We start from the raw sequence: 24,997 nt of genomic DNA on the forward strand, positions 1-24,997 counted from the left end.
ATTAAGGCAAACATCAAAAAGAAGGAAAAGTTGGCATAAACACATTATATTGTTGCAATATTTCACTTTTCAATGATCAATTTATGTTCATTTATATTTTTTAATCTGGATATAAAATAAGCAAATAATATAAGAAACATCATCTACTAAATTGATTGCTTATTACATATAACTAATGCCATTTAGTGCAAAGTAGTTGGAGCTTTAAATATAAGCTTTTAATGTTAATGCCAATATTTAAATATTCTTCACTGTTACTACATCAGACTAGTTTTATCTCGCAGTTTCTTGAATGAGACATTGACTCCAGCACTTTTATTGGGATAAGAAAATACATTTTGTTAAAGTATGATAAGTATTTTGTTAAATGACCTTAATCTTGCTTTATTTGAGTTGTTACTTAGTTCCTAGTTATTCTATTAGAACAGCAACTGCCTACCTTATTTTGACAATCACATTGACTTTTGAGATATTGGGTTGACAAAAATGCGGCCAAAAAATTTGCCTATTTTTAGTTAGAATACGAGTAATGATAGGTGCCATTATCTTTCCTTTAATTTTAAATTTCACTCTAAAAGATATGAAGAGTCAAATTGAATAAAAATACAGGAGAATAATTTTTAGGTCCTAAAATATAAACTCTCCACATATAAGGCTACATATATATCAATACCCCTTTTAGTTTTATGTTGAGGTAATCTATCTCCGTTGGTACGAAAAGATTGATCAACTACAAAAAATCAAATGGTTATAGACTCCAATTGTAAAGTTATAAAATGTTATTTCATTTAATAGACCTACTTTGTTAGTTGGATTTCATAGATTTTAGTGAAATAGATTGTGGATTATATTCACCATAATAATTTGTAGTGTTTTTTATGAGTAAACACGTATTCATAATATGCTTATAATAATCTTTGATTTTGTGTAATAGCTAATACCTCATAAGTACATTTCCTTTTATAAACTGCAATTGCAAGATTTAGTGTGACAAGTTTGGTCTATAAAAAGTGGAAGAAAATGGAAACTTTTGACGACAGTAATGTAAAATACTCAATCCGAAGACCTTTCTCGATTAAACTATTTATTATTGTTGAAAGATAGATAAGATTGTGATGGCATGATGTAGAAGCATAGTGACAATCTAGATTATATCTTTTTCTTTCTTTCTTTCTTTATGAAAACAGTCGTTTGTATTAGAAATTTAGAATCTTTATCCATCTTTTACTTTTTTGGTGAAAACCCAAAGTGGAAATTCTTCTTATAAACATTTTGTTGTTTTGTTCAAGCATGTAACTCATATTCCACTATGACAAGACAATTGTACATGTTTATGAGCTTGTGTACGATAACTAGTTTCAAAGACATCTTATATAGAAGTATGTAATATGCTTATTTGCATAAATGGAAAAAGTGGAATAAGCTGAAAATACACCACTCAATTAATATTAGAGCACCCACTAACTATAGTAAGCAAGTGATGTGGCATAGAAAGAACCGCACTTGAGGAGAAGGGGAAGGGGAAGCTCCTACTGGCTCCCCGATGAATTCAAATAGTCGCCTACATATAAAATATTATTATTATTTTCAATTATTGGACGCCATTTTTGTACGAAAACGTCTGCATATGATTTCTCGGGTGCCATATTAGATACACTCATAAGTCGTATTCTAAACTTGGTTACTGATCAGTATGTCGTGAAATGCATGTATTATCTGCAAAACAGTTGCTTAAGTGTGCAGGATTAAGGGATCCAAGTCAGGAGATAGTTCGGACGTTGCAGGTGAAAAAAGCGCAAGAAGGGTGCAATACTGACCAAGATGCATGCCAGAGAAAAGACTCGAGATGGAGAAGAAGGATAGCTGGGATGATCAATAACAAGGGGTAGAAAAGTCAAATTACGAAGGAAGTCTACCCTAAAAACAAGGGCCAGCCTCCCTATAAAAGAAGCCACTTGGAGAAAGAGAAGAGTTCCGAGTTTGAAAAAATCCAACCACTACACTTAGTAGAATTCTCTCTAGAGATCAGTCTTTCAGCATTGTCCAGTTTCTTGTTCCCCGCCACAGCTATGGTCACTTGACGTCTAGAAGTCTAACGGAGAAGTCATCATACCACCGTTCCAGCCAGTTCGTCGTAGTAGTATAGCAGTTTCACCGCCCGGAGTGGCCAAAAACAATTGTTACTCGCTTTCTAGTTTAATATTTACTTGCTTTCTTCGTTGGATCTGTTGGAAACAGTTTATCTTTGTTGCCTTTTGAAGTACTTGGTGAAGATCCAAACGTTTAAGTTATGAAGTTTCTATTTCGTATGTCTCTTTGGTTTGAATTTGCTTCGTTTTGCCTAGGAAAGTTAAATTTAGTTATCGCTTTTAATTTCTAAGTGTTCGCATGTGTTTTCATTCGAGTAGGCTAGATCTGAAGTTGTTGATCGAAATTTGTAGTTATGTTTCAGTTTAAGTTTTCGTGCATGAGTTTCCTGTTCTGTGCTGTTATTACCACCTTGCATGTTAGTCAGTAGAAGTAATATGCAGTTTCAGCTGTTCATCTTAAGTTGAGCATTTTAATTAATGGATCTTGAGTTTGAATTTATGAATCTAGTTTAGTCATGGAGTTTGTGTTCATATTGTTTTCTGTTAATACTTGTTGAAGAAGAAAACATCACAATCTACTTTTGTTTGGACTACTTTTACTTTTAAGATACTTTTTGCTTTTGTCCTTAACTTTTCAGTTGTACCATCCAGGCTGTCAGAAAGCTACCCAACCACCAGATATGCCCTGTTGTCTAAGTTTATGCATTTAGTAATTGTCTACTTTTCACATGCCTCTAAGATACCTTGTCCCCTATTTCCTCGAACACAACCACATGTCTGTCATTTTCACGCCTACTAGTCAGTAGAGTACCATCTTTATTTCCCGTCTAAGTAGAATCTCAACCCCAACGCTTGGTAGCTAACCAAACCACCCAGGAATATCACCACAGTTATCCGAACGTGTCCATCCTCGTGGGATTCGACCCTTACCTCCACTATACTAACCAGTAGAAGTGGGTTGAGGAAATTTATTTGATATCAGGTTTTGGTTGTCGTGCCAACGTCTCAGCTAGATTGGGAATCTTATCCTGATCAGTTGGATACACACTTGCATTTAACACACCCGACCGAAAACCTGCACCTTCATACACCAACACAATTTTCACGGGATAAATGCAAATAAATCCAAACTTCATACTTTATTTTGACTACCATTGTTATTAAGGTTTCAATTTCGCTTTATTTTTTGTTCTCAACACAATTATATTTATTTGTGTAATTATTTAACACTCCATTGTTTTAATCAAATAGTATAATGTAAAACAAAGATAGTACTCCATATAATACATATGTAGAGGATCTTATTAGAATGATAACTAACTAATTACTTGTCAATACATATGAAACTACCATCAAAATTAAAATATACGAATGTTAACTGGCTTCATAAAAGTCTCAACTAGCACTAAAATATACGAATGTCAACTCACTTCATAAAAATATCAATTGAGAATAATGTGTTAACATTATTTGCCATCTATTAACATCTCACTACTGATCCAGAAATCTAATAAATGAAATTTAGTTATTAATTATCACTAAATAAACAATTATCATTTAATCACATTAAGCAGACATATTTAAAATATAATTATAATTGTGAAGGTCATTAAATAAAGAATCGATAAAACTTCAATGAAAGTTGATATTGAGAAAGTCAGTACTTCTTCTGTCCAAACGAAAATGACTTATTTCTTGTGCAGAACAAAATTTTATATAGTTTTACTTTATGTATTGGCTGGATAGAATAAAAAAAGTTTTATTTTAAATAAAACATCATGTTAAATAGGACAAACTGAAAATGAAAGTGGACAAAAAAATACTACTCTTTTCATCCCACTAAAGATGACTCGCTCTAATTTTTAAACCAAAATGATCCGCTACTGAAAATGAAAACTCATTTATTCTTACTTTATTTCCTTACTCTTACTTTATTTTCTCCACTTAACACATCAATTAAAAATGCATAAAAACCCGCGTTGCTCAAGGACGGAGGGAGTATCACTATAGTATTAGCGTGGAACACCACACCCACATAAAAGTAGAAAAAGAAAGAAGGGCATTTCAGTAAATATTGGGCATGAGATCTGTTTCTTGTCGCCATGTCATTATCCACAAGATATGTGAAAGCGACTTCAAATTTTATATTCAACAAACAATTATTTTTACCAATCAATAATTTAATATTACAATTAAAACCACTTGGGTTATTAGAAATTTAGAAAAGAAAATGACTCCAATTTTTTTATTCAACAAACAATCATTTTTACCCATCACCACTTGCGTTATTAGAGATGAGAACGAAGGGGAGAACTGTTCAAATTTTCAATTAACGAACAACCAAATGTGTTAATAGGAGAGAGAGAGAGAGTTTTTTAATTAGATGTGAAAATGTAAAGAAGGGGACAAGAGCGTATCTGGGAAAATCCAGAAATTCGTTTAAAAAGCAAACTATGGACGTATCTCATGCACTTACCACACTCGCCATCTCATTAAAATAATGATTTTGGCCCCCCCTAAAAGCCTTGTGAGTTGTGAACTCAACCACAACAAACTGCAGTACATTGAATCCAGAGTTAGGCTGCTGTTTTCTTGATGGAGTAATATTTTACTACTGTTTCATAATGTGAGCAGATGGGTTGGTCAAAGATGAAATCTTGGGGTGGTTTGAGTTTCTGAGAATGATAGGTATACTATTTTAAGTGAGAAGGGAGCAGAGAACGTGCTTTTTTTTGTCTGGGTGTTCTTCAAACTTAACTCCACGCTTGTGGAGAAAATCTATGCTTTGATTTAGGGGCCTTATTATTTGTTTCTAGTTATCTACACCCTCTCACATAATTCCCTTTTGGATTAGCAAACAATTAGTATTATAACTTTTGGTCCGAGAGAGAGAGAGAGAAGGGGGGGGGGGTTTCTTTTCTCTTTGGAATTTGGGGAAGGTTTCGCCTTTTGAGGTCTGCAGCAAGGCATGCTTTGCTCCTCCCATCATGGAATTATGAATACAAATAATATTAGGCTCTTTCTTTGAGCAAACTCCTTCAACTTGGGGATTTTCTTTTTTTGTTTTCTTCTTATGCTGGGGTTTGTTCAAATCTTCTCCTAGTGTGAAATGTGGATGATGCTTGTAATGATAGACTGCCTTGAGCCGACGAAAGGCCTCTTCTTTGCAGGAAAAAGCGAGTCTTGAAAAGGTGTAGCAAAAAAGCTCATGAGTGCGTGTCTTTTCTCGATCTCTTAGATTCCCCTTGTGTTTGAGGGAGTAAAAGGTGTGAATTCTTAGTTGAGGTGAAAACTAAAAGGTTGGGTTTTGGAAGATGGGTGAGAAAAGGCAAGGGTCCCAGATGATGGCTGTGAGGGGGAATGAAGCAGAGGGGACTGAGAGAAAACATTCTGCTCTACTGAAATTCTGTTCTAATCGTCGGGTTTTGGGAATCTCGATCTTGCTAATGTTGTTTCTGAGTAAGAATATCTATGATCATATGGATGATGAGCAGCAGAAGAGGAGGAAGGAAGTTCTTGTAGGCATGTGTGATCAGAGGGCTAGGATGTTGCAGGATCAATTTAGTGTTAGTGTTAATCATGTCCATGCCCTTGCCATCCTCGTCTCTACTTTTCATTTTTACAAGAATCCCTCTGCAATTGATCAGGTTTGTGTCGTTTGGGCATTCTATACTTTCTTGATCATAGAATTTGCCTAATATTGTGATGTTAAGGACTTTGGTTTTGCGTTGGAAATATGAAATTTAGTTTTGGTAGTTTATATGTTATGGAATCAATCCTCCAATGTTGGTTGTTTATCTTGCCTTGGATATTTGTTATATGTAGTGAACACTGATCAAGGTCTTCACAATGCTTCTAGTGACTTACTTTGCTTTATTAGTTGAGAGATGAAACAGTGGATCCATTTGTAAATGTCAAACTGTGTTTATTTTACTTTCTAATTTTGAATCTGTGGCTCACCATCGATTGGAAAATATGCGTTGGTGGTAAATGCAGGAAACCTTTGCAGAATACACAGCTAGAACAGCTTTTGAGAGGCCGTTATTGAGTGGGGTGGCCTATGCTCAGAGGATTCTGAATTCTGAAAGGGAAGAATTCGAGAGGCAGCACGGATGGACCATTAGAACAATGGAGGAAGAAGAGCCTTCCCCGATTAGGGATGAGTATGCACCTGTGATATTCTCTCAAGAAACTGTTTCCTACATTGAATCGCTTGATATGATGTCAGGGGAGGTAATTGAGTGCATTTTTTGATGATACCTTTTACTTGCTTGTGGCTTGTGAGACTTTTCATCTTCCAACTACTAGTTCATTTTGTCAACACAGGAGGACCGTGAAAACATACTGAGGGCTCGAGCTACTGGTAAAGCAGTCCTTACTAGCCCATTTAGGTTGCTAAACTCACATCATCTTGGGGTTGTTTTGACGTTTCCGGTTTACAATTCCAAGCTTCCGCCTAACCCGACTGTGCAAGAGCGCATTGAAGCAACGGCCGGGTAAGCACTTGCTCTGTCTATATGAATTAACAAATGGAGCATTATTCTCATAGTGGACAATAATCCTATGTACTGGTGCATTTAGGTTCTTTCCTTGATTTGTTACCGGGCAAACAGCTCAACATGTTGTGCATCTCACTAAAATTTTTTTCTTTATTCCGTATGTGTTGTGACTAAATCGGTTACATTTGCATCCTATAGTAAGTTCAGATTGTGATACCATCTAAAGTAGTTTATGAGTTTAATGATAAACTATGGCAATATAATTATTGAACAGTGCAAATGATAAATTCTTAAAATTTGTACAATAGTCAAATTAGTGCTTCATTTATGAATAACATTTGCATGCCTACCAATGAAAGCCACAATCTTTTTTAACTAAAGTTCTTCAATAAGTAATTACTCTGACTTCAATGATGAAATTTGAAATCACAATTATTGTGTCTGTTACAATATGAGATGAAAATCATATAAATATATACAAGTATCCAATATAAAAGAGTGACTCTAGATTTGTTTTATTTTATGTTACTTTTAATTTTTATAAATTTAATGGTTCAAGTCCGTGTGAGCATTTTCATAGAGATTGTAGACCAATATGTTAATATTTATTTCTCCTCTCTGAATAAAGACAGTGGGGTGAGCACAACTCCTGTTTTTTTTTTTCATGTGACGTGCCTCATATCACAGTTTTTATTCAAATATTTGTACAAATGGCATTTGCTTCATGTGTTGCATATATTGCTTAACTGCCCTTAAGTTCTTTCTTACACTTAAGCACTTAGCTTATCTTCTAACCTTCAGGGATATGTAAATGTCATTTAGGTACCTAGGTGGGGCCTTCGATGTTGAGTCCCTTGTTGAGAATCTACTTGGGCAACTTTCTGGGAACCAGGGGATTGCTGTTATTGTATACGATGTTACCAACTCTTCTGATCGTTTGATCATGTATGGCCAGCAATCTCTAGAAAGTGATATGTCACTTAAGCATGTGAGCAGGCTTAACTTCGGAGACCCATTCCGCAGGCATGAGATGATATGTGGGTATGTGCTCAAACCCTTATATAATATCTTAGTAAGTTGAACGTACCGAAATGTGTAACCAGAAACGAAACTTGAGACAATTTCTTCTTATTTGGATTCTGCCTTTAGGTACCTTCAGGAGGCTCCAACATCATGGATTGCGCTAACAACATCATTCTTTGTCTTCGTGATTGGCATCTTAGTTGCGTATATGATATATAGCGCCGCTATTCACATTGTGAAAGTTGAAGATGATTTTCGTAAAATGCAGGTTCTGAAATCTCAAGCGGAAGCTGCAGATATAGCCAAATCTCAGGTTTTTCATTTAGTACTTGCTGTTCACAATTACATCTATCTGCTTCTTCTCAAATCTTAATTGCCTTTATTTTATTTTTTATGTCCTTGCAGTTTTTGGCTACTGTTTCTCACGAAATAAGAACTCCCATGAACGGGATCCTAGGTACATTGTTGTCTTCCGATTCACTAATGAATCACATTTTTGTCCGGTAACTGTAATAAATAACTCGCTTTCTTGCCATTGCAGGCATGCTACAGTTGCTATTAGACACGGAGCTGAGTTCGGCGCAAAAGGACTTTGCTCAAACAGCTGAAGCTTGTGGAGAAGTACTGATAACCTTGATAAATGAAGTGCTTGACAGGGCAAAGATTGAAGCTCGCAGGTTGGAGCTTGAGGCTGTCCCGTTCGACATTAGGTCGATTCTAGATGATGTTTTGTCCTTATTCTCTGAGAAATCAAGGCAAAAGGGTGTCGAGGTTAGTCTTGAAATAGTTAGAATCGAATTTATTGCCTTTCTATTCTTTTCTTTTACCCCCTTCAGCATCTTATTTGTTTAGAATTTCTACCTATAAAAATTATTTTGTAATAACTGGAGAGTACAGTTGGCTGTTTTTGTGTCAGATGAAGTGCCCGAAGTTGTTGTCGGGGATCCAGGAAGATTTAGGCAGGTCATCACCAATCTTGTTGGGAACTCAGTAAAAGTAAGTGTCATGATCACACATTTTCCCCCATGTTATATTAATTTTCAAGCAGGTTTAGAGCTTTCAATTTCCACTCCTTGTGGATTTGAAATTTGAACTCTCAGTCTTGAAGATCTTCCTTTTTTGTAACTAAAAAAAATCAAAATTCATATTTGTTGAGATGAAGTTACCCTTCGGCTCATATGGTCATATTCTCTATTTGATTGTTTGAACAGTTTACTGAGCAAGGACATATATTTGTTCAAGTCCTTTTGGCTGCACAAGCAAAGTCAGTTATGGATGCGGAGACTGAAATATGCACGAATGGAGAATCTGAGTGCAAAGTGCAATCTTGCATTCGACAGTACAATACACTGAGCGGTAGACAAGCTGCAGATGACCGCAGCAGCTGGGTAACCAATAAACATTTAGATGATGAATCTGGTGATGCTTCGTGTACTGTGATGAATGGTGATGCTTCGACAACTGTGATGAATGGTGATGCTTCTCACGGTGTTGCCTTGATGGTATGTGTCGAAGATACTGGGATCGGTATCCCTGAACAAGCACAAAAGCGGGTGTTCACACCGTTTATGCAGGCGGACAGCTCAACTTCTAGAAATTACGGTGGAACTGGTATTGGGTTGAGCATTAGCAAATGTCTAGTTGAGCTGATGGGTGGTCAAATGGACTTCAAAAGCCGTCCTCAAGTAGGAAGCACGTTCTTCTTCGCTGTTGAGTTTAGGAGCTGTGAGAATAATTTGATTGTAAATCTGAAGAAATCTCTTTCCGATGATCTGCCTAACTCGTTTAAAGGGATAAAAGCACTTATAGTTGATGGCAAACCGGTTAGAGCTGCTGTCACAAAGTACCACTTGAAGCGAATCGGTATTCAGGCCCAGACCGTTGGTAGCATCGCTAAGGCAGTTGCAGTTTTCGGAAAATACTGCTCTCTGATTTCTAGGTACGCACTTTTCTTATTTCTTGGCTAAAATTTCACTATTATATCCTTCGTTTCGGCAAATCTTATTGGTTGTGTAAATCTCTCTTTTCCGACTAGGATAGCCTAGCAATCTAAGTTGCTGTTTCCTTTGTTTTGTGGGGGCAGAGATGAAAAGCCGCCAGATGTATTACTCGTTGAAAAGGATTTGTGGATTCCCGGTGAAGAATATGACATGATGCAGTTATCGAGCTGGAGAAAAAATGGCCATTTGTATAAACTCCCAAAGATGGTCCTTCTTGCAACCAACATCACAGCTGCCGAGTGTGAGAAAGTGAAGGTGGCTGGATTTGAAGATACGGTCATCATGAAACCTCTGAGAGCGAGTATGGTGGCTGCGTGCTTGCAGCAAGTATTGGGGATTGGTAAAAAAAAGCCGCACGGGAAGGAATTGCTGAACAGAAGTATCGGTAAATCTGGCTTGCTATCTGGCAAGAAGTTTCTGGTGGTTGATGATAACGTGGTGAACCGTAGAGTTGCTGCCGGTGCCCTAAAAAAATTCGGTGCAGAAGTGCACTGCGCTTCAAGTGGCCAAGAGGCTCTGAAGTTGCTCCAAATACCACATGAGTTCAGTGCCTGCTTCATGGATATTCAGATGCCTGAAATGGACGGGTGCGTGTCGCTGTTTCTCCTCTGCTATGAGCGTGGAACGTGTATTTAACCTCTTGTTTCCTCACGCTGCAGGTTTCAGGCGACCACTCTTATTCGGGAAATGGAGCGTAGAGCAAATGCACACGTAAACGGAGAGTGCACCACGGAAGGAGAGGCAAGGAAGGGTGAGTGGCACATCCCAATATTGGCGATGACAGCTGACGTCATACACGCCACGCTAGAGAAATGTTTGAAGATTGGCATGGATGGATATGTATCGAAACCTTTCCAGGAGAAGAGTCTGTACGAGGCTGTGGCGAAATTCTTCGAACCAAAGGAAACCGTAAACTCTTCTTGATTCATCTATCCGACAGTGCCACTGCCAGCAATTTTTGCTCATTCTGCTGCCTGTGGATTCGCTGAAACGGACGCTTGCTTCGACTCCGTTTGCAACGCGTGGTTGTATGTATATTTACTAGGGAAAGATGTAAATGTTTGAGGGGGTTTCACAGCCTAGGTCAAGAAGCGATTTGGTCTCTGTAGAAAATCATCGTATATGAATGTTGTGTTGTAGAATTAGTTTAAAGCATGTAAGCGATAGTTGTTGCCATTCATAATCACAACTCTTTGTTTGCATATTCAATCTTCATTCTCGAACCTCTCCTTATCTTGGCCTCCTCTGTCTGTGTTAACGATATTGGAATTGACTATAAACATATGATAAATGCATCAATTTTAATCTAATTACTTAAAGAAGGAAAGGTGGCACTCAAATCAAATCCACACATCATTAGTGCCTAATATTGAAAGTTGATACGAAACAAACCATAGCCCAATATACAGCTAAAGACAGCTAGAAAGACATAACTAGAACTAGAGAGATAATACGACATGATATAACTAATCTAGCAATCATTCCACACTGCTAAATTTGACGTGGAAATACACAGAACACGCCTATCCTCTAACGTGTGGAAATTTATTTGCAGGTAGACCCTTACCCATAAGCTGTACATACTTGCGTCTGTCTAGTGGTGCGTGGCACCCAAGAGAGCGAGAAGGAATGTTCTGTAATGGCTTGATGTTTCTGAATGCACTGCATCGTTCAGAGATTTTCCATATTTCTTTTGGTACTCTGCCTTTATATACTGCAGATCAATCTCTGCTCTTGTCACTATCACCCTGGTAAGGGTTTTATCGTCAGTTCCCATACCCTTCATTGCCTTGCGCAGCATCTATATTTCGAGGTGAAACATGCCGTCATTACACATTGACGGTGATATCTAGCACACACAGAAATAGCAAATCCTGGAGAGAATAAAATTGAGACAGCTCGAAGTTTACCTTTGCAAAATACCTCCCAGGGTTCTCAGCACACTGTAATATAGTCAAGAGACCAAGCTCAAAGTTCCCAGACGTTTCCCTTTTTACGGCCTGCAGAATGATTCAAATTATTCGTTTACTATACAGAGTTTCTACGCAAGAATTACAGCCTTTAAATGAGATAGGTACCTTTTTAAGTGAGTTCCCATACATGCTATGATAAGCAGAAGATATAGCAGCCAATTGCGCTCGGCTCCGTTCAGCGAATATGCGTATGAAAGTGTCCTCATCAGTTCCAAGCTTCTTCTCCCCAGCTTTAAAGAGAGACTTAGCATCATGCTCTGCTAATCCCCTGTCGACCTCAGGACCTTCATACCGAGGAACACTAGCATATGCCAGTAGCAACTATAGCATAGAAGAGCAGGGAAGCACATAAGTAAGGTTTTTTGGTTGAAACTCCTTGAATTACTCCTAGCCATGAATATATTCATAGATTATGAATATTTTATTTACATCTTTGTAATATTATTTGCCACAATTATATGCTTATGTATGTAAAAATACACGCCAACAAAATGAGGAGTAGTTAACAATACCAATTATTGTGGGAGCTGTAGCTCAATGGAAATAATTAACATTTAAATAAAAGATTACATGTATAAATTAAGTACCAAAGGCTAAAAGATATAAGACCAACTTCAAATTGCAACAATTTCTTTATAGATATAAGACCACTCTTCAAATGAGAATACTCTACTTGTACTTCTGACTTGTACGGTATGCTTGCTCCTGCCTCCTTTATCTTCATTTACAACATTAGTCTTTAGGTGCTTGGACGACGGTATCTTATACATGACTCAGGGTTTACTGACAGAAACATGCAAGCATACTCAACTGAAGCAGAGAGAGGTGTTCGGTGAAACACAATTTATTCAGCTGAATTTTGTTGACATGTAAATATGAGCATTTGATGAGAGAGAGAGAGAGAGTTTGGACCTTTTTGAGATCACCAGATGCTTGGTATTCAATATCATGCTCAAGGTAAGCATGAAACTTTGCATGGTAGATTTGTTTGAAATGCTGTATTTGAGTTGAAGTACGCGAACAAATGACTTCAGTAGCAGCTTTCAGGTCAATGACATCACCACTCAAAGCTTTCCTTACTACTGTTGCATCACGAACAGCTGGATCAGGCATCCAAAGTAAAATTGCTCTCTGCAACCATTTCACAACATGAATATGAAAATTGTTCATAAAATATAAGGTGCTGGAAAGACAATTCTACAAGTTTATATAAGTGAAAGCTTATATCTGGAGAAAAAGAAGTATAGATCACTCTCGTTTGTACCTCAATATCACCCCTAAGTTCTGAAGCCAGACGTTTAGTAAGTTCTTCGGAATATATAGTTCTGTACTCTTGCTCGATAAGAGCACGTTGCATTGCGTCCCTATGAGCAAGGATATTAATAACTGCTGCAGTGTCGCACCCAAAACCTGAAATTTGCAGCTACCACCAGTCAACTTACTACTGTACTAGATTTTTTAAATCTGTAACATATAATTACAAGGAGCCAGCCACGCTTTCCTCTACCATATCAAGATACAACCTAATCTCCAGCTTAATAGAAAAATGATAAGCCGCAATTTCACGGGCTACATTGTTTGCTAGTGGTGAATAAGCAGTTGAGACTGTTGAGTTCATGCTAATGTAGAGAGCTTCATGACCTAATTAATAATCCAATTGGCTAAATCGTTGATTAATTACGAGTCGATGAAGATTTTAAAGCATCCCGAGGGCCATGAGCCCAACGAAATTTCACTAATCCGGATTCTCGACACATTCTCTCTACAAGCTTTTCGCGTTCAATTATCCACTAACTATTTGACGTCCTGACCAATATATGTGTGATTGGAGTCGGAATCAGCTTGCTGATTAACCTTCCTTGTTCAGGTTGCATGTCACTTGCAGAATATCAAATCGCCCAAATTATAAAAGAAGGCCCTCATATTATCCTCCAAACACCAAAATCACGAAATTTTCACATAATAAGTAAATAACCTAGCAGACCGAGACTCAAATCTAGAACATTACAGCAATACGATGAGCTAAACCCGCAAAAATGCTTTGAATTTGGAAATCACGTCTCACAACCTGCAAACAAAATAAAAAAATGAAGAAGACGAAGTTGTCACCCTTGAAAGCGCGGTAGAGTGCCGCAGCATCATCTCGGGGCGAAGTCAAAACTGGAGGAACGCTCAATGTCGCCATCTTTGATTCTGTGATCTCTGGTGAATTATGCAGATTTTTGTTGAACAACTTTCTGTGGCAGGTACAGATCACTCATAAATATCGGATGAGATGGGAGCGCTTTACACGTCACCGCACAACATCCGTAGCGAAATGTACAACCGCATAAATTAGTTGAGCCACGCGTTGACGCGGACATTTTGCAGGTATTTTAACTGATTGGTAAAATCATTTGTTAAAGCAAGAGAGATGTACCCTGAAAAATTAAATAAATTATTATTAATGGAGAATGAGTCACTTTATTAAATAGAAAGGAGTCAAAAATTAAAGAGTCACTTTATTAAATAGAAATGAGTCAAAAATTAAAAAGTGTATATTTTTGTAAGACGGATGAAGTATTATAACAGAAAGTTTGTTATAAAAAGTTATGGAAAACTCTCTCTATTCCACAAAGTTTGTCCCAATTTAATCCGGCCCGTGTTTTAAGGAATTGTTTTACTTTGTATTAGAAGGAGGTGTGTAGTGGAATAAAGGTCGCACATTGAAGAGATTGAGAAATGTATTTAATGTCTATTTTTGGGAAGATTTCAATTGAGACAAACTTTGTGAGACGGATGGAGTAGTTTAATGTTTTAACGAGGAGTAGGATGGACAAATTAAAGAAAAAAATGGACATGTTGAGTGAGATGGAAGGAGTAGTTGATATTTTTAAAGAACGGACCAAAATAGAAATAGCTACTAGGAGTATTTTTATACTCCCTTTTTCTCACAATAGGACTCACATTCGGTGTTGACTTAAGTTTTAAGAGCACTCCCAATGGAGTTCCCTAAAAACTCCCTTATTTCTCCCTAACTCCTGCCACATCAGCGCCACATCAGCACCAAAATTTATCCCCAGTTTTTAGCCAAGTGCTACATTGGTTTCTCCCTTATTTCTCCCTTATTTCTCCCTAACTCAACATTTCATTTTTACATCATTATTTTTTATATTATTTAATTTTCCCTACAAATGTATTTAATAAATAGACTAATAATGAACAATTCATCGTTGTATTAATCATTGGAAAATATAATACAACGAGAAAAAAAAAACTACAAATAAAAAACGCAAATAAACAAAGATTTAAAAAAAAAAAATCTAAGACGGAGGGGCCGGAGGGGCGTCGGGATCGAGCCCCAGCGTACTCTGCAGGTGTTGGATGCATTTCCAGAGGGCCGCCTTTTCTTCAGGGGTCCCGCCGCCGGTGAAGTACAGCGTGTACATCTGGGTCAGATTGGCGACATTGCTCGAATAAGTGGCTTTTTCTAAGTCGATGACGGATTCCGACGCGACTTCCGACGTTGCGCCCTTCCCCTTCCGCCTCCCCTTCGCCTTCTTCACTCCCTCCGGGCGCTCGTGCGGACCATCCCCACTCAAGTCGATGTGGGCCGCGCTCCCCTCGCTCTCCGAAACGCTAAGTCGCGAGCGCACCGATTTCCCGTGCAGCGCGTCGTGCATTCCCGTCCGGAATTTGGGGAGATCCTTCAGCTTATCGTAGATGTTCCAATACTTGAAGCCCTTCGTCGACAAGTACTGGCTACTATACATCCGGATGGCCTCATCTCGGACCATGTGCTCGTTCTGGCCACTCGTCATGTGAGTCATCAAGTTAGAATAAATACCGTTGAAGTGCCCGCAGTCCCTCATGAGGCGCTCCCAATGCCGACGGATCGCCTCGCTGCCATGGTCCTTCATTGAGGCAGTCTTGTGGCTCCTGTACTTCGCGGCAATCCGCTCCCAGAATATGATCTCAGTCTGGTAGTTGCTGCGCTCCGCGTCCTGTGACGTGTCCGCCCAGCAGTCGGCTATCAGCTCGGACTCTTGCAGAGTGTAAGTAGTCCTTACCCGCTTCGGCCTCTCATCGGAACCCGTATCAGTCGCAGCCGACGACGCCGGCGCCTTCCCCCTCCCGCTCCTAGAAGGCGGCTCGGTGGGCGTTTCTTCCACCTCGAAGTCCTCCGCGCTCAGTGTCGCGGCCTGAGATTCTTGGTCGCCTGGGGTTGATCCGGGGGTGTCGAACTGGGGCCGATACACATCGTCGGCTGGAAAGGGCATTCTGCCGGCAGAGTTGAAGTACGGAGAAAGTCTCCGCGCCGGAGGAGTCTGCAAAGGAGACGGACCCCCGTATGGAAGTTGGCCGGGAGGAGAACCCATCGCCAACAACGACTGCATCCACTGCTCGTTTGCTTCATCCGTGTTGGGAATTTGTGAACTCGACTCTTTCCCCTTACCCTTATCCTTACCCGATCGGGAACTTTTCTTCCAAAAGCTCATAATTTTGATGAAAATTGAAGATTGGGAGAAGAGATTGAAAATGGAGAGAATGAAGATTGTGGGTGATGAATGGAGGAAGTGGAGGAAATATTTATAGGGGTGGAATGTAAAATAGCCGTTGGGTTCAAAAAAAAAAAAAAAAAATTTTAATTATCGCCGATTATCGCCGAGCGTCGCCACAGTGGCCGGCGATCGCTCGGCGATAATCCGGCGTTAGAACGCCACTCGGCGAAGCAACGGCAACATTATCGCCGAATTATCGCCGACTTCGCCACAATGGCCGGCGATAATTCGGCGATAACCGGCGATTTATCGCCGAGAATTCGCCACCTCCATTGGGAATGCTCTAAGAAATGCAAAAAATAATAGATTGAAATATGAGGTCCACTTTTATATTTATTTTATAATAATAGTATGTATATAAATATATTTTGGATTTCGGAATACTTTAATGTTTAAAATATCTGACCCAGTATTATCTAAATTTTTAAAAAATCTAATTCGAACCTAAAAATCAAAAAGTCCAAATCAAAGCTTAAATATTTTAATTTACTTTGAATCAGATTTTAGACATTTTGTTCACCGCCAAAAATATTCTCATCTCTTTGCCCACTTGTTTCCTCTTTATTTATTAAATATAATGAGGAGCGGTGTATTTAAATTTTCAGGTAAAGTTCATTTATCTCCAACTCCTTTTAAAATTTCGTTGCTAATTGCTAGTGCGAAGGAGATTAAATTATGGAAAAATGTTTTTATTTGGGGTGGGGTTGATAGAGTTTTTTGCCACACGTAATTATTATTTACCCAAAATAATCCTCATATATTATGATAAATTTCTCTCTACTTACTTTTTCACTGGATTTCTTACTTTATTATTTTACATTAAAATACGTATAGTATACTACTCCCTCCGTCCATAAAAAATAGATCACTTTCATTTTCTGCACTCGTTTTAAAAAAATAATAATAAATAGTTAAAGTGGAGAGAAAGAAAAGTAAGAAAGAGAATAATATAGATAAGAGACTTCTCTATATTGTTCTCTCTCGTACTTTACTTTTTCTTCACTTTAATTATTTATTATCATTTTTTCAAAATGAGTACATAAAATGGAAGTGATTTATTTTTCGTGGACGAAGGGAGTATATGAGAAGTTATATACATCAAGTTTGTTTTATACAAATGTTAAAATGCAGTGTCGCTCTTCCTTAAAAAATTAAAATGAGAGAGAGATGCGCTAATGAGCTTTCTTTTAGATGTGTGGAAGTAAATGTAATTGTTTCTTGTTCTTTGCTTATAGTGTATAGCCCAATGAGCTGTAGGTTTGGTTGAAGGTGAAAATATTATAATATAATTAAAATCGTCTTTACATAAATTATTAAATATTCTGAATTACTTATAAGGATATTTGAAATAGGTTAAAAGATGCATATAAGTAAGGTAATACTCGCAGTCGCATCACAAGGAATATCTTTGTCTTATAAAATAAAGTTTCTACAAAATTTACCCAGGGTCATTAAACTCATATAAGTACTTTTTTTATCTTTTGAGAATATATAAATTTCTCCCCATCATATTACACCTTTAACAGCGATAAATATTTATGTTGGTGATTTGTTGGAAGACAACTAATCCATTAAATAAAATATACTATTTGGTATTATAATTTTCTACAACTTATTTTTATTTAACCAAAAAAGTCATTAATTGCATTTTATTTTTTCGATCCCTCTTTCGTCGCTCTATAAAGACCTACCTTTTATTTCTTTTTTCTTCCATTTTCATTAAAAGCATCGCTCGTTACTCTCTCTCCTAAAACACTCCGAGTAGCTCTCTCCGGTGATAAGCAAAAGTACAAAAGAGTCGATTCAAGTCACAAATTGTGTTCGTTAATTAAGAAGACTAGTCAGGGTTGTATGTATATTGATGTACTCTATATTTATTAAGGTTCGATATTTTTTCAATTTGATTTACTTGTGAAAAGTCAATTACCTTTAAAGAATGCATGAGTTTTGGATCTTGATTAAAATTTATTTGGTAAAATCGTATTGAATTTTTAGCGGGGTAGAATTTTCGTTCATGATTTTAGTTTTGATGAGCATGATTTTAATTTAAGGGTAAAATTAGAATCATAAGAAACAAATTCATAACTTAAGCCAGAAGATAAAATCCTCACTCGAGAGAGTTTGCACAATAATTTTCAGACCCGTTAGTAAAGATTCTTTACGCGTGAATCGTGTGTACCCTATTCAACTGAGTGTATTTAGATTTTAATTTTATTATCATTAAATACACATCCTATGGTGGTTGCAATAAGTAGATTTATACCTTGTAATGCAATTCTCTTCTCTCTCACACGCAAATCATTTAATTATTTCTGTGGTTCGTTAAATTAGAAAATAATTTATGTTACTACCAATGAAAATGCGTGGAAAAGTACTAATCTTTATACACTATATATCTATTGGGCCCATAAAGCTTCACATTCTTTTATGGGTTTCTTTCTTATTTTATGCATATAGTGTAAGCCCAATAGGTTGCGCCTCTACTGAAATTATTGAATATTTTAAATTATTTAAAAGGATATTTTGAAATAAGTTAAAAGATACATACAGGTAATAATGGCATCATAAAGAATATTTTTGTCTTATTAAATAAAGATTTTAATAAAATTTACTTAGGATAGTAAACTTTTATGTACTTTTTTCTTTTGACTATATATAAAAATTAATTTCTCCCATCACATTACAACTATAACAGTGATAAATATTTATTTTTCTTTTATTTTGTTCGAAGTCAACTAATCCATTAGATAAAATGTTCTGGCATTATAATTTTCTACTACTTATTTTTATTTAGCCACAAAAAATTATTAATTACATTTTATTTTTCGATCCCTTTTTGGTTGTTCTATAAAGACCTACCTTTCTTTCCTTTTTCTTCCATTTTCATTAAAAGCATCGCCCCCCTCTCTCGCTCCCTAACAAATATAGCTCTATCTGACGATAAGCAAAAGTCGAAAAGAGTCGATTCAAGTCACAAACTAGTCAGGTTTGAGTTGTATGTATATTGAGTACTTATATTTTATCGAGGATCAATATTTTTTTTAGTTTGATTTACTTGTGAAAAAACGTTTCTCTTTAGAGAATGTGTGAATTTTGGATCTTGGTTAAATTTTATTTAGTAAAATCGAATTGAATTTTCAGCGTGGTAGAATTTTCGTTCATGATTTTAGTTTTGATGAGCGTGATTATTATTTAATCATATGTAAACACACATAGTTTTTTGAGTTGGATTTAGGGAGAGAGAGATATAAATATATATAATAATTAGAAAAATCATAGTAAACAATACTCCTAACCTAAGCCAAGAGAGAAAATCCTCACTCGAAAAAGTGTGTAAAAGAATTTTCTGAGCCGTTAATAAAGATTCTTTATGCGCGCATCGTGAGTGCACCTACTCAACCGAGTGTATTTGCATTTTATTAGCATTAAACCGAATTACACATCCTAATTATCATAGACTCATAGTTGCTTAAAGCGATTATCTTCTCTAACACACGCAAATCATTTTATTATTTTTGTCGTTCATTTGAATTAGATAATAATTTGTGTTAGCGATGAAAATGTGTTCAAAGGTGGTGTGATCTTTACAAAGTCCTACTTATAAAATTGTTACTACTACTATGTACTATCCGCTAATGGTAAGTTGACTAATTTTTTTCACATGGCAATAAAGGCCCCCAATATTATTTAAGTCAATTTAGAGTTTTAGACAATCTTATAGTAGCCATTAGGTCATTTTATGTCTTACAATAAGATTATTTTTCCTCCCAGTCACAAATTATTTAATTTTTTTTTTCATTTATTTGAATTAGATAACTATTACTTTGACTAAAGACTGAAAACACAAGTTAAAAGGTTGCTTTATAGTCTTTTGGTTGAAAATTTGTTTTTATACCAATTAGACCATTCGATGACGGTAAGTTGACTATTTTTTTCACTTTTTTTACACGCACTTTATTAGTCAAATTTATTAGTTGTTTATTTGAATTTACACCAATTATTATAAGTTGATTCTTTTCCTTTTCAATCCTAAGTCATAGTAATTCTTTTGGCCTGCGAAAAATTACACATTGTTTTTTAATTGTTGCACATTCGTGAGGCAACTAAGTTTCCCAACGGTTATATTCATTTGTCATCTGTATTTCATTTTTTTATATTAATAATCACAATCTTACTGTCACAAATTAACAAGGCAGATCTACTAAGAGCTTAGGATGGGCATTTGCCCCACCTCATATTTTCAACTCCATAAGTATATTGTCTACTATGAAATTTATTTTTTTTAGTTTTTAACTAAATGCCCCTCATTAAATACTTAAATTTTCTTCATAAATAAATTTACCTCTCTCCCTACAAATTCCTGGCTCCGCAAATTAGTAAATCAATACACAAAGTTATATTACAAGTCTGTAATTATGTATATCGCTCTCTATCGCACGCACACATACGTGCGTGTTCCTGCGCGTTCGTGCAAGTGGACTTATATATTTTTATTCTTACTCTACAAAATAGGTCAAATCACGGTTCTAATTTAAGTACTAATTTATTCGCGTGTTTCTAAGTTCTAACATATATTATGCATAATTAATCCACATTCGTTATTTTATTGGTAATACTAACTTCTTAATTGGGCATTGTGTAAAGAGCTCATTCTTTAATTTCTAGTACATTGTTATCTGTTTTGGGAATCATGGTGATTGTAATTTGATCATATGTATATCATTATGTGTCTAAGCTATGATGGATTGACTTAATGTTTATTCTTGATTGAGTTTTGATATTGCACAAGCATTCTAGTTTTGCTATTGCACTAGCATTCTAATTTTGATATTGCACAAGCATTCCAATTTTGATATTGCACAAACTGATGCATCTTTAGTTGGCAGATGACTAATTGTATGGAGAATCAAGTTGCATCCTCGTTGTATGATTTGTTTGGGGAGCCAAAAATCGCGCCTCGAGTTGGGGATGAATATCAGGCTGAACTGCCTCAGTTTCGTGGAGATTCAAACACTGGTATGAGTCGGATGGATGAAATAGACGAGCGCAGTGGTATGGTGCCTGAAATCTGTGATGAATGCTGGTCTGAAGCTGAGAAGGGCTGTTTCCTTGTTGGATTGTACATATTTGCAAAGAACTTTGTCGAGATAAAGAAATTTGTTGGGACGAAGGATATGTTAGCTGTGCAGTCGTACTACTATGGGGCGTTCTACTCTTCACAGGAGTATCATAGATGGTTCAACGCTAAGCACAAGAGATGCAAATTAGGCCGGGGATTGTTTTATGGGCTAAGGCTGCAAGAATTTCTATCTAGGGTGCTACCAAGAGTAGAGGAGGAGTCTCGGAATGCTCTATTAGAGGTACTTATTGCTGACTGCGCTTTTTCTTGATTGAATGCCAAATACTGCAGAAATGTGCTGATCTTGTGCATTTGGTTGTTTTTTCTAGGTTTCTAAATCATTTGAGAATGAAAAGATATCAGTAACAGAGTATGCCTTCCGTTTGAAGGCGATGATTGGTACAGAGTTGCTCGTGGAAGCCGTTGGCATTGGGAGAGAGCATCAAGATCTCACTGCAATGGCTACGCGGCACTCAAAGGCACGCGGCCATGATATGCCATCAGAGAAGGTTTATACCTCACTTACAACAGCTGAGATATCGAGCTTGTTGAGTGGAGAGCACCGACTGAGCAAGGCCAGATCGAATGATCTGTTCTGGGAGGCAGTCTGGCCGCGTCTGCTAGCAAGTGGTTGGCATTCAGAGGAGGCCACGAACTACAGAGACGTTGCTAGTTCAAATGCAAGTCCTAGCCTAGTTTTTCTTATTCCCGGAGTGAAGAGATTTTCGAGGAGAGATTTGGTGAGAGGTGATCAATATTTTAATACTGTGGCTGATGTGTTGAGAAAAGTTTCTCAAGAGCCTGCCCTGCTGGAGCTCGACCAAGAAGCAGAACAATGTGGATTGAGTAATGATGAGAGTTTTTCTGTCACTGTTGTGGATACAGGCCTCCCAGATGGGAAGGTAGTCGAATTCAGAACCTTCCCATCTGCAGCAGAGATTAGTCGAGAAAGGACTGATGCCGCGGATGAAGAAGCTCGTGCGACTTCCCCTGATGTGCACAAGAAACGCACCACTCGAGATCAAGTAAGCAAGAATCTTGATATATTGCCATCCACTAGCAACAACAGCATTGAACAGCAGCAACAACCTCAGTTTTATATTGACCTCAACTTCCCTCCAGAGGCCGAGGCTGGCTCCTTTTCTGCTGAGCAAGATATCATCGCTTCCAAAAACAATGCTAGCTCGAACCAAACAAGGTTTAGCACGAGGCGTAGGCCTCCAACGATGAGGGTTCTAGAAGCTGTTGCGCACGGATACTTGAGCGTGAACAAGAAGCAGAAGAAGAAGAAGAAGGAAGATGGGCAATGAGCAAGCGAGGTACAACGTGATGGTGATGATAATTACTCTCCCGCTCGTTGCATATGCATAGGCCCGCCTTGGCCCCGACGCCCTCGCCCGTTCTTGATTTTTGTCTGCAATTTTGAGAGAGTTCAAAGTTGAAAGTTGAAAGTTGAAACTAAGATATTGATGAGAAAATTTTGCATGAGTCCAGAATTTAAGTCAAAACTCCAACTGATGGAGGTGTGTATAATGACAGGAAAGGGCCTGAGGTGGGAGGGTTTCGACGGTATTCGGTTTCGGGGTAGATTGGGGAATTCGCTGCGGCGGATTAAGGGCAGCCAAATTTCAGTTATTTGATTTCTCGCTCTATAGTCTATCACACTGAAATGATTGAATTAGTGTTAGAGGAAGTGGTGGGCATTCGATTTTGTGGAATCAAATTTCGGCTAATCTGAATTGATATGAAAATCCGAGATTCGAATTATGAAATCCGATCTTAAATTGTACAAAAATATAAAAATTCAATACCAGAAATCCGAAAATTTGAAAATTCAAATATATTCTCCCTCTGTCCTACTCAGCATGTCCATATTCTTGAGTAATACAAGATTTTAGGAGAGGAGTTGATTAGTAGAGTAAGTAGAGAGAAAAATGTACTCCCTCCGTCCCCTAAAATTCGTCACCATTTGACTCAACACGGGTTTTAAGAAATGTAATAGAAAGTAGATTTAAAAAGTTAGTGGAACGTGGGTCCTAATTTTATATGTTAGTTTTATAATAAAATGTGAGTGTGAATGAGTTAATGGAATGTAGGGTCCACTACCAAAAATGGTAAAAGTGAAATGTTACAAACTTTTAGGGACAGACGGAAATGGAAATAGGTGACAAATTTTCAGGGACGGAGGGAGTAGTATAAATCTTGTTTTTACATACTCCCTCTGTCCCATATGTGCACTTTCCATTTTCATCAGTCCCACAAAAATATGTGCATTCCATTTTTGGAAAGTTATAATGTAGGTCTCACTATCTACTAACACAACTTAACTACAGTTCTTCACCTCTCTCTTACTTTACCATACAATTCTCCTCCCCTCTCTTATTTTCCCAATTTTATCTTAATTCTCATGCCATATCCATTGCCCATATTTTTATGGGACAGAGGAAGCGTAATTTTTCTCTTCACTTCAATTATTTATTATTTTTTATTTTTCTCAAAAAATGGACAAATTTATAAATGAGACGGGTTTTAATGTGCAATTGGTAAAATAAGAGAGAGGTTATTAAATTAAGAAAGAGAGACGAATAAAGTACTGGAAGTAGTGTTAATGGATTGTGAAATTCACATTATTAGTGATGTGTAATTCGTTAAAAAATTTTCATATTTAGACTTGGTCTAACTTTTTGGGATGGCCAAAGTAAAATTAATCTATTTTTTGAGGATGGAAAGAGAATCATTTTTTCAATACAAATGCCAAAAAATAGTGATTCAATTGTAGTGATACGGATGGAGTATTAGTTTTATAATAAAATTTGATTAAGAAAGAATCAGTGAAATGTACAATTCACTAATAAAAAAAAAAAAAAAAGTAAGATAGTAATAAATTTTGAAGAACACGTGAAAATAAAAATAAATGAAGTATTCAATAAAGGTTGAAAGGGTCAATTATTTTTCAATCTTACTCTATTTTTTCCTATATTTCTCACCATGAAGATTGTTTAAGTCGGTACTATAATTTTAGAGGACATTTGCTAAACTGATACTCTATCCATCGCCAATAATGGTCATAGACACAATTTTTTGAAAAAGGTAATAGAAAATGAATGAAAAAGTCTAATGCAATGTGAATACTCCCTTCGTCTTATAAAAGATGTCACACTTATGGGACGACACGAAATTTTAGGAGGTTTTGTTTTGTGTGTTAAATGGAGGGAGAAAATATAACTTTTATATTTATGTGAGAGAGAACTTTTTCTATAAAGAGAAATGTGACATCTTTTGTGGGACAAACTAAAAAGGAAAGTGTGACATCTTTTGTGGGACAGGGGGAGTACTATTTTTATATATTAATAAAATATGAGTGAGATGAAGTTAGTGGAATATAAAGTATATTACCAAAATTAGTAGAAAATAAATGAGACAATTATTTACAAACAAGAGATTTGCAATGTGGATCTCCTACTCCACAATCCATACTCTGCTCCTACTCCACACTAGGGCTGGATCGATACGATATACCGTATCAAAAACTTTATTTCATTATCATACCGAAAATATTGATATGAAAGAATTTCATATCGTTATTGTTTCGAAAGTTTCGGTATACCGAAATTTCGGTATGGAAAAAAATTATACCGTTACCGTTTCAAAATTTCGGTATATCGTACCGAACTTCGGTATACCGTTCTGAACGGTATATCGATATTTCTTACGATATACTGAAATTTTATACCATTTCGAATACCTTTATA

General features: G+C 36.8%; 3 protein-coding genes across 6 annotated transcripts; 2 read left to right on the forward strand and 1 right to left on the reverse strand.

Moving 5' to 3' along the window:
• The first annotated feature begins 4,536 nt into the window (after nt 1-4,536).
• LOC125218908 (histidine kinase CRE1-like) lies at nt 4,537-10,821 on the forward strand. Of its 3 annotated transcripts, XM_089069298.1 has the most exons (12): nt 4,537-5,737; nt 6,087-6,323; nt 6,399-6,586; nt 7,412-7,630; nt 7,739-7,811; nt 7,881-7,925; nt 8,018-8,069; nt 8,154-8,383; nt 8,510-8,608; nt 8,824-9,551; nt 9,696-10,199; nt 10,272-10,821. In XM_089069298.1, the coding sequence occupies exons 1-12, from the start codon at nt 5,405-5,407 to the stop codon at nt 10,534-10,536; spliced, it is 2,973 nt and encodes a 990-aa protein (XP_088925424.1). In that variant the 5' UTR covers nt 4,537-5,404; the 3' UTR covers nt 10,537-10,821. The 3 variants fall into 3 exon arrangements, with proteins under 3 accessions (XP_088925424.1, XP_047976665.1, XP_047976666.1); XM_048120708.2 differs by having other exon boundaries at nt 4,539-5,737; nt 7,739-7,925; XM_048120709.2 differs by having other exon boundaries at nt 4,541-5,737; nt 6,417-6,586; nt 7,739-7,925.
• A 126-nt stretch (nt 10,822-10,947) lies between these two features.
• On the reverse strand, nt 10,948-13,833 carry LOC125218909 (annexin D5-like). 2 transcript variants are annotated; one of them, XM_048120710.2, is made up of 6 exons: nt 13,695-13,833; nt 12,850-12,995; nt 12,498-12,716; nt 11,691-11,906; nt 11,523-11,612; nt 10,948-11,413 (listed from the first exon to the last, which is right to left on the reverse strand). In XM_048120710.2, the coding sequence occupies exons 1-6, from the start codon at nt 13,768-13,770 to the stop codon at nt 11,207-11,209; spliced, it is 954 nt and encodes a 317-aa protein (XP_047976667.1). In that variant the 5' UTR covers nt 13,771-13,833; the 3' UTR covers nt 10,948-11,206. The 2 variants fall into 2 exon arrangements, with proteins under 2 accessions (XP_047976667.1, XP_047976668.1); XM_048120711.2 differs by having other exon boundaries at nt 13,594-13,724.
• A 7,179-nt stretch (nt 13,834-21,012) lies between these two features.
• LOC125220241 (uncharacterized) lies at nt 21,013-22,555 on the forward strand. Its single transcript, XM_048122403.2, has 2 exons — nt 21,013-21,486; nt 21,575-22,555. The coding sequence occupies exons 1-2, from the start codon at nt 21,013-21,015 to the stop codon at nt 22,553-22,555; spliced, it is 1,455 nt and encodes a 484-aa protein (XP_047978360.2).
• Nucleotides 22,556-24,997: the final 2,442 nt, after the last annotated feature.

Source organism: Salvia hispanica, chromosome 1 (assembly GCF_029641045.1).
Source record: "Salvia hispanica isolate PSC_SH4W2 chromosome 1, Shi_PSC_v1, whole genome shotgun sequence".
NCBI lineage: Eukaryota > Viridiplantae > Streptophyta > Magnoliopsida > Lamiales > Lamiaceae > Salvia > Salvia hispanica.

Bases quoted from the DNA above. Each gene is read 5' to 3' on its own strand.
- LOC125218908 (XM_048120708.2), top strand. From the start codon at position 5,405: ATGGGTGAGAAAAGGCAAGGGTCCCAGATGATGGCTGTGAGGGGGAAT. The intron at 5,738-6,086 runs GTTTGTGTCGTT...TGGTAAATGCAG, and splicing joins ATCCCTCTGCAATTGATCAG to GAAACCTTTGCAGAATACAC. The intron at 6,324-6,398 runs GTAATTGAGTGC...TCCAACTACTAG, and splicing joins TTGATATGATGTCAGGGGAG to TTCATTTTGTCAACACAGGA.
- LOC125218909 (XM_048120710.2), bottom strand. From the start codon at position 13,770: ATGGCGACATTGAGCGTTCCTCCAGTTTTGACTTCGCCCCGAGATGAT. The intron at 12,996-13,694 runs GTGACAACTTCG...TGCAAATTTCAG, and splicing joins ACTCTACCGCGCTTTCAAGG to GTTTTGGGTGCGACACTGCA. The intron at 11,907-12,497 runs GTCCAAACTCTC...TCTATGCTATAG, and splicing joins CATCTGGTGATCTCAAAAAG to TTGCTACTGGCATATGCTAG.
- LOC125220241 (XM_048122403.2), top strand. From the start codon at position 21,013: ATGACTAATTGTATGGAGAATCAAGTTGCATCCTCGTTGTATGATTTG. The intron at 21,487-21,574 runs GTACTTATTGCT...TGTTTTTTCTAG, and splicing joins CTCGGAATGCTCTATTAGAG to GTTTCTAAATCATTTGAGAA.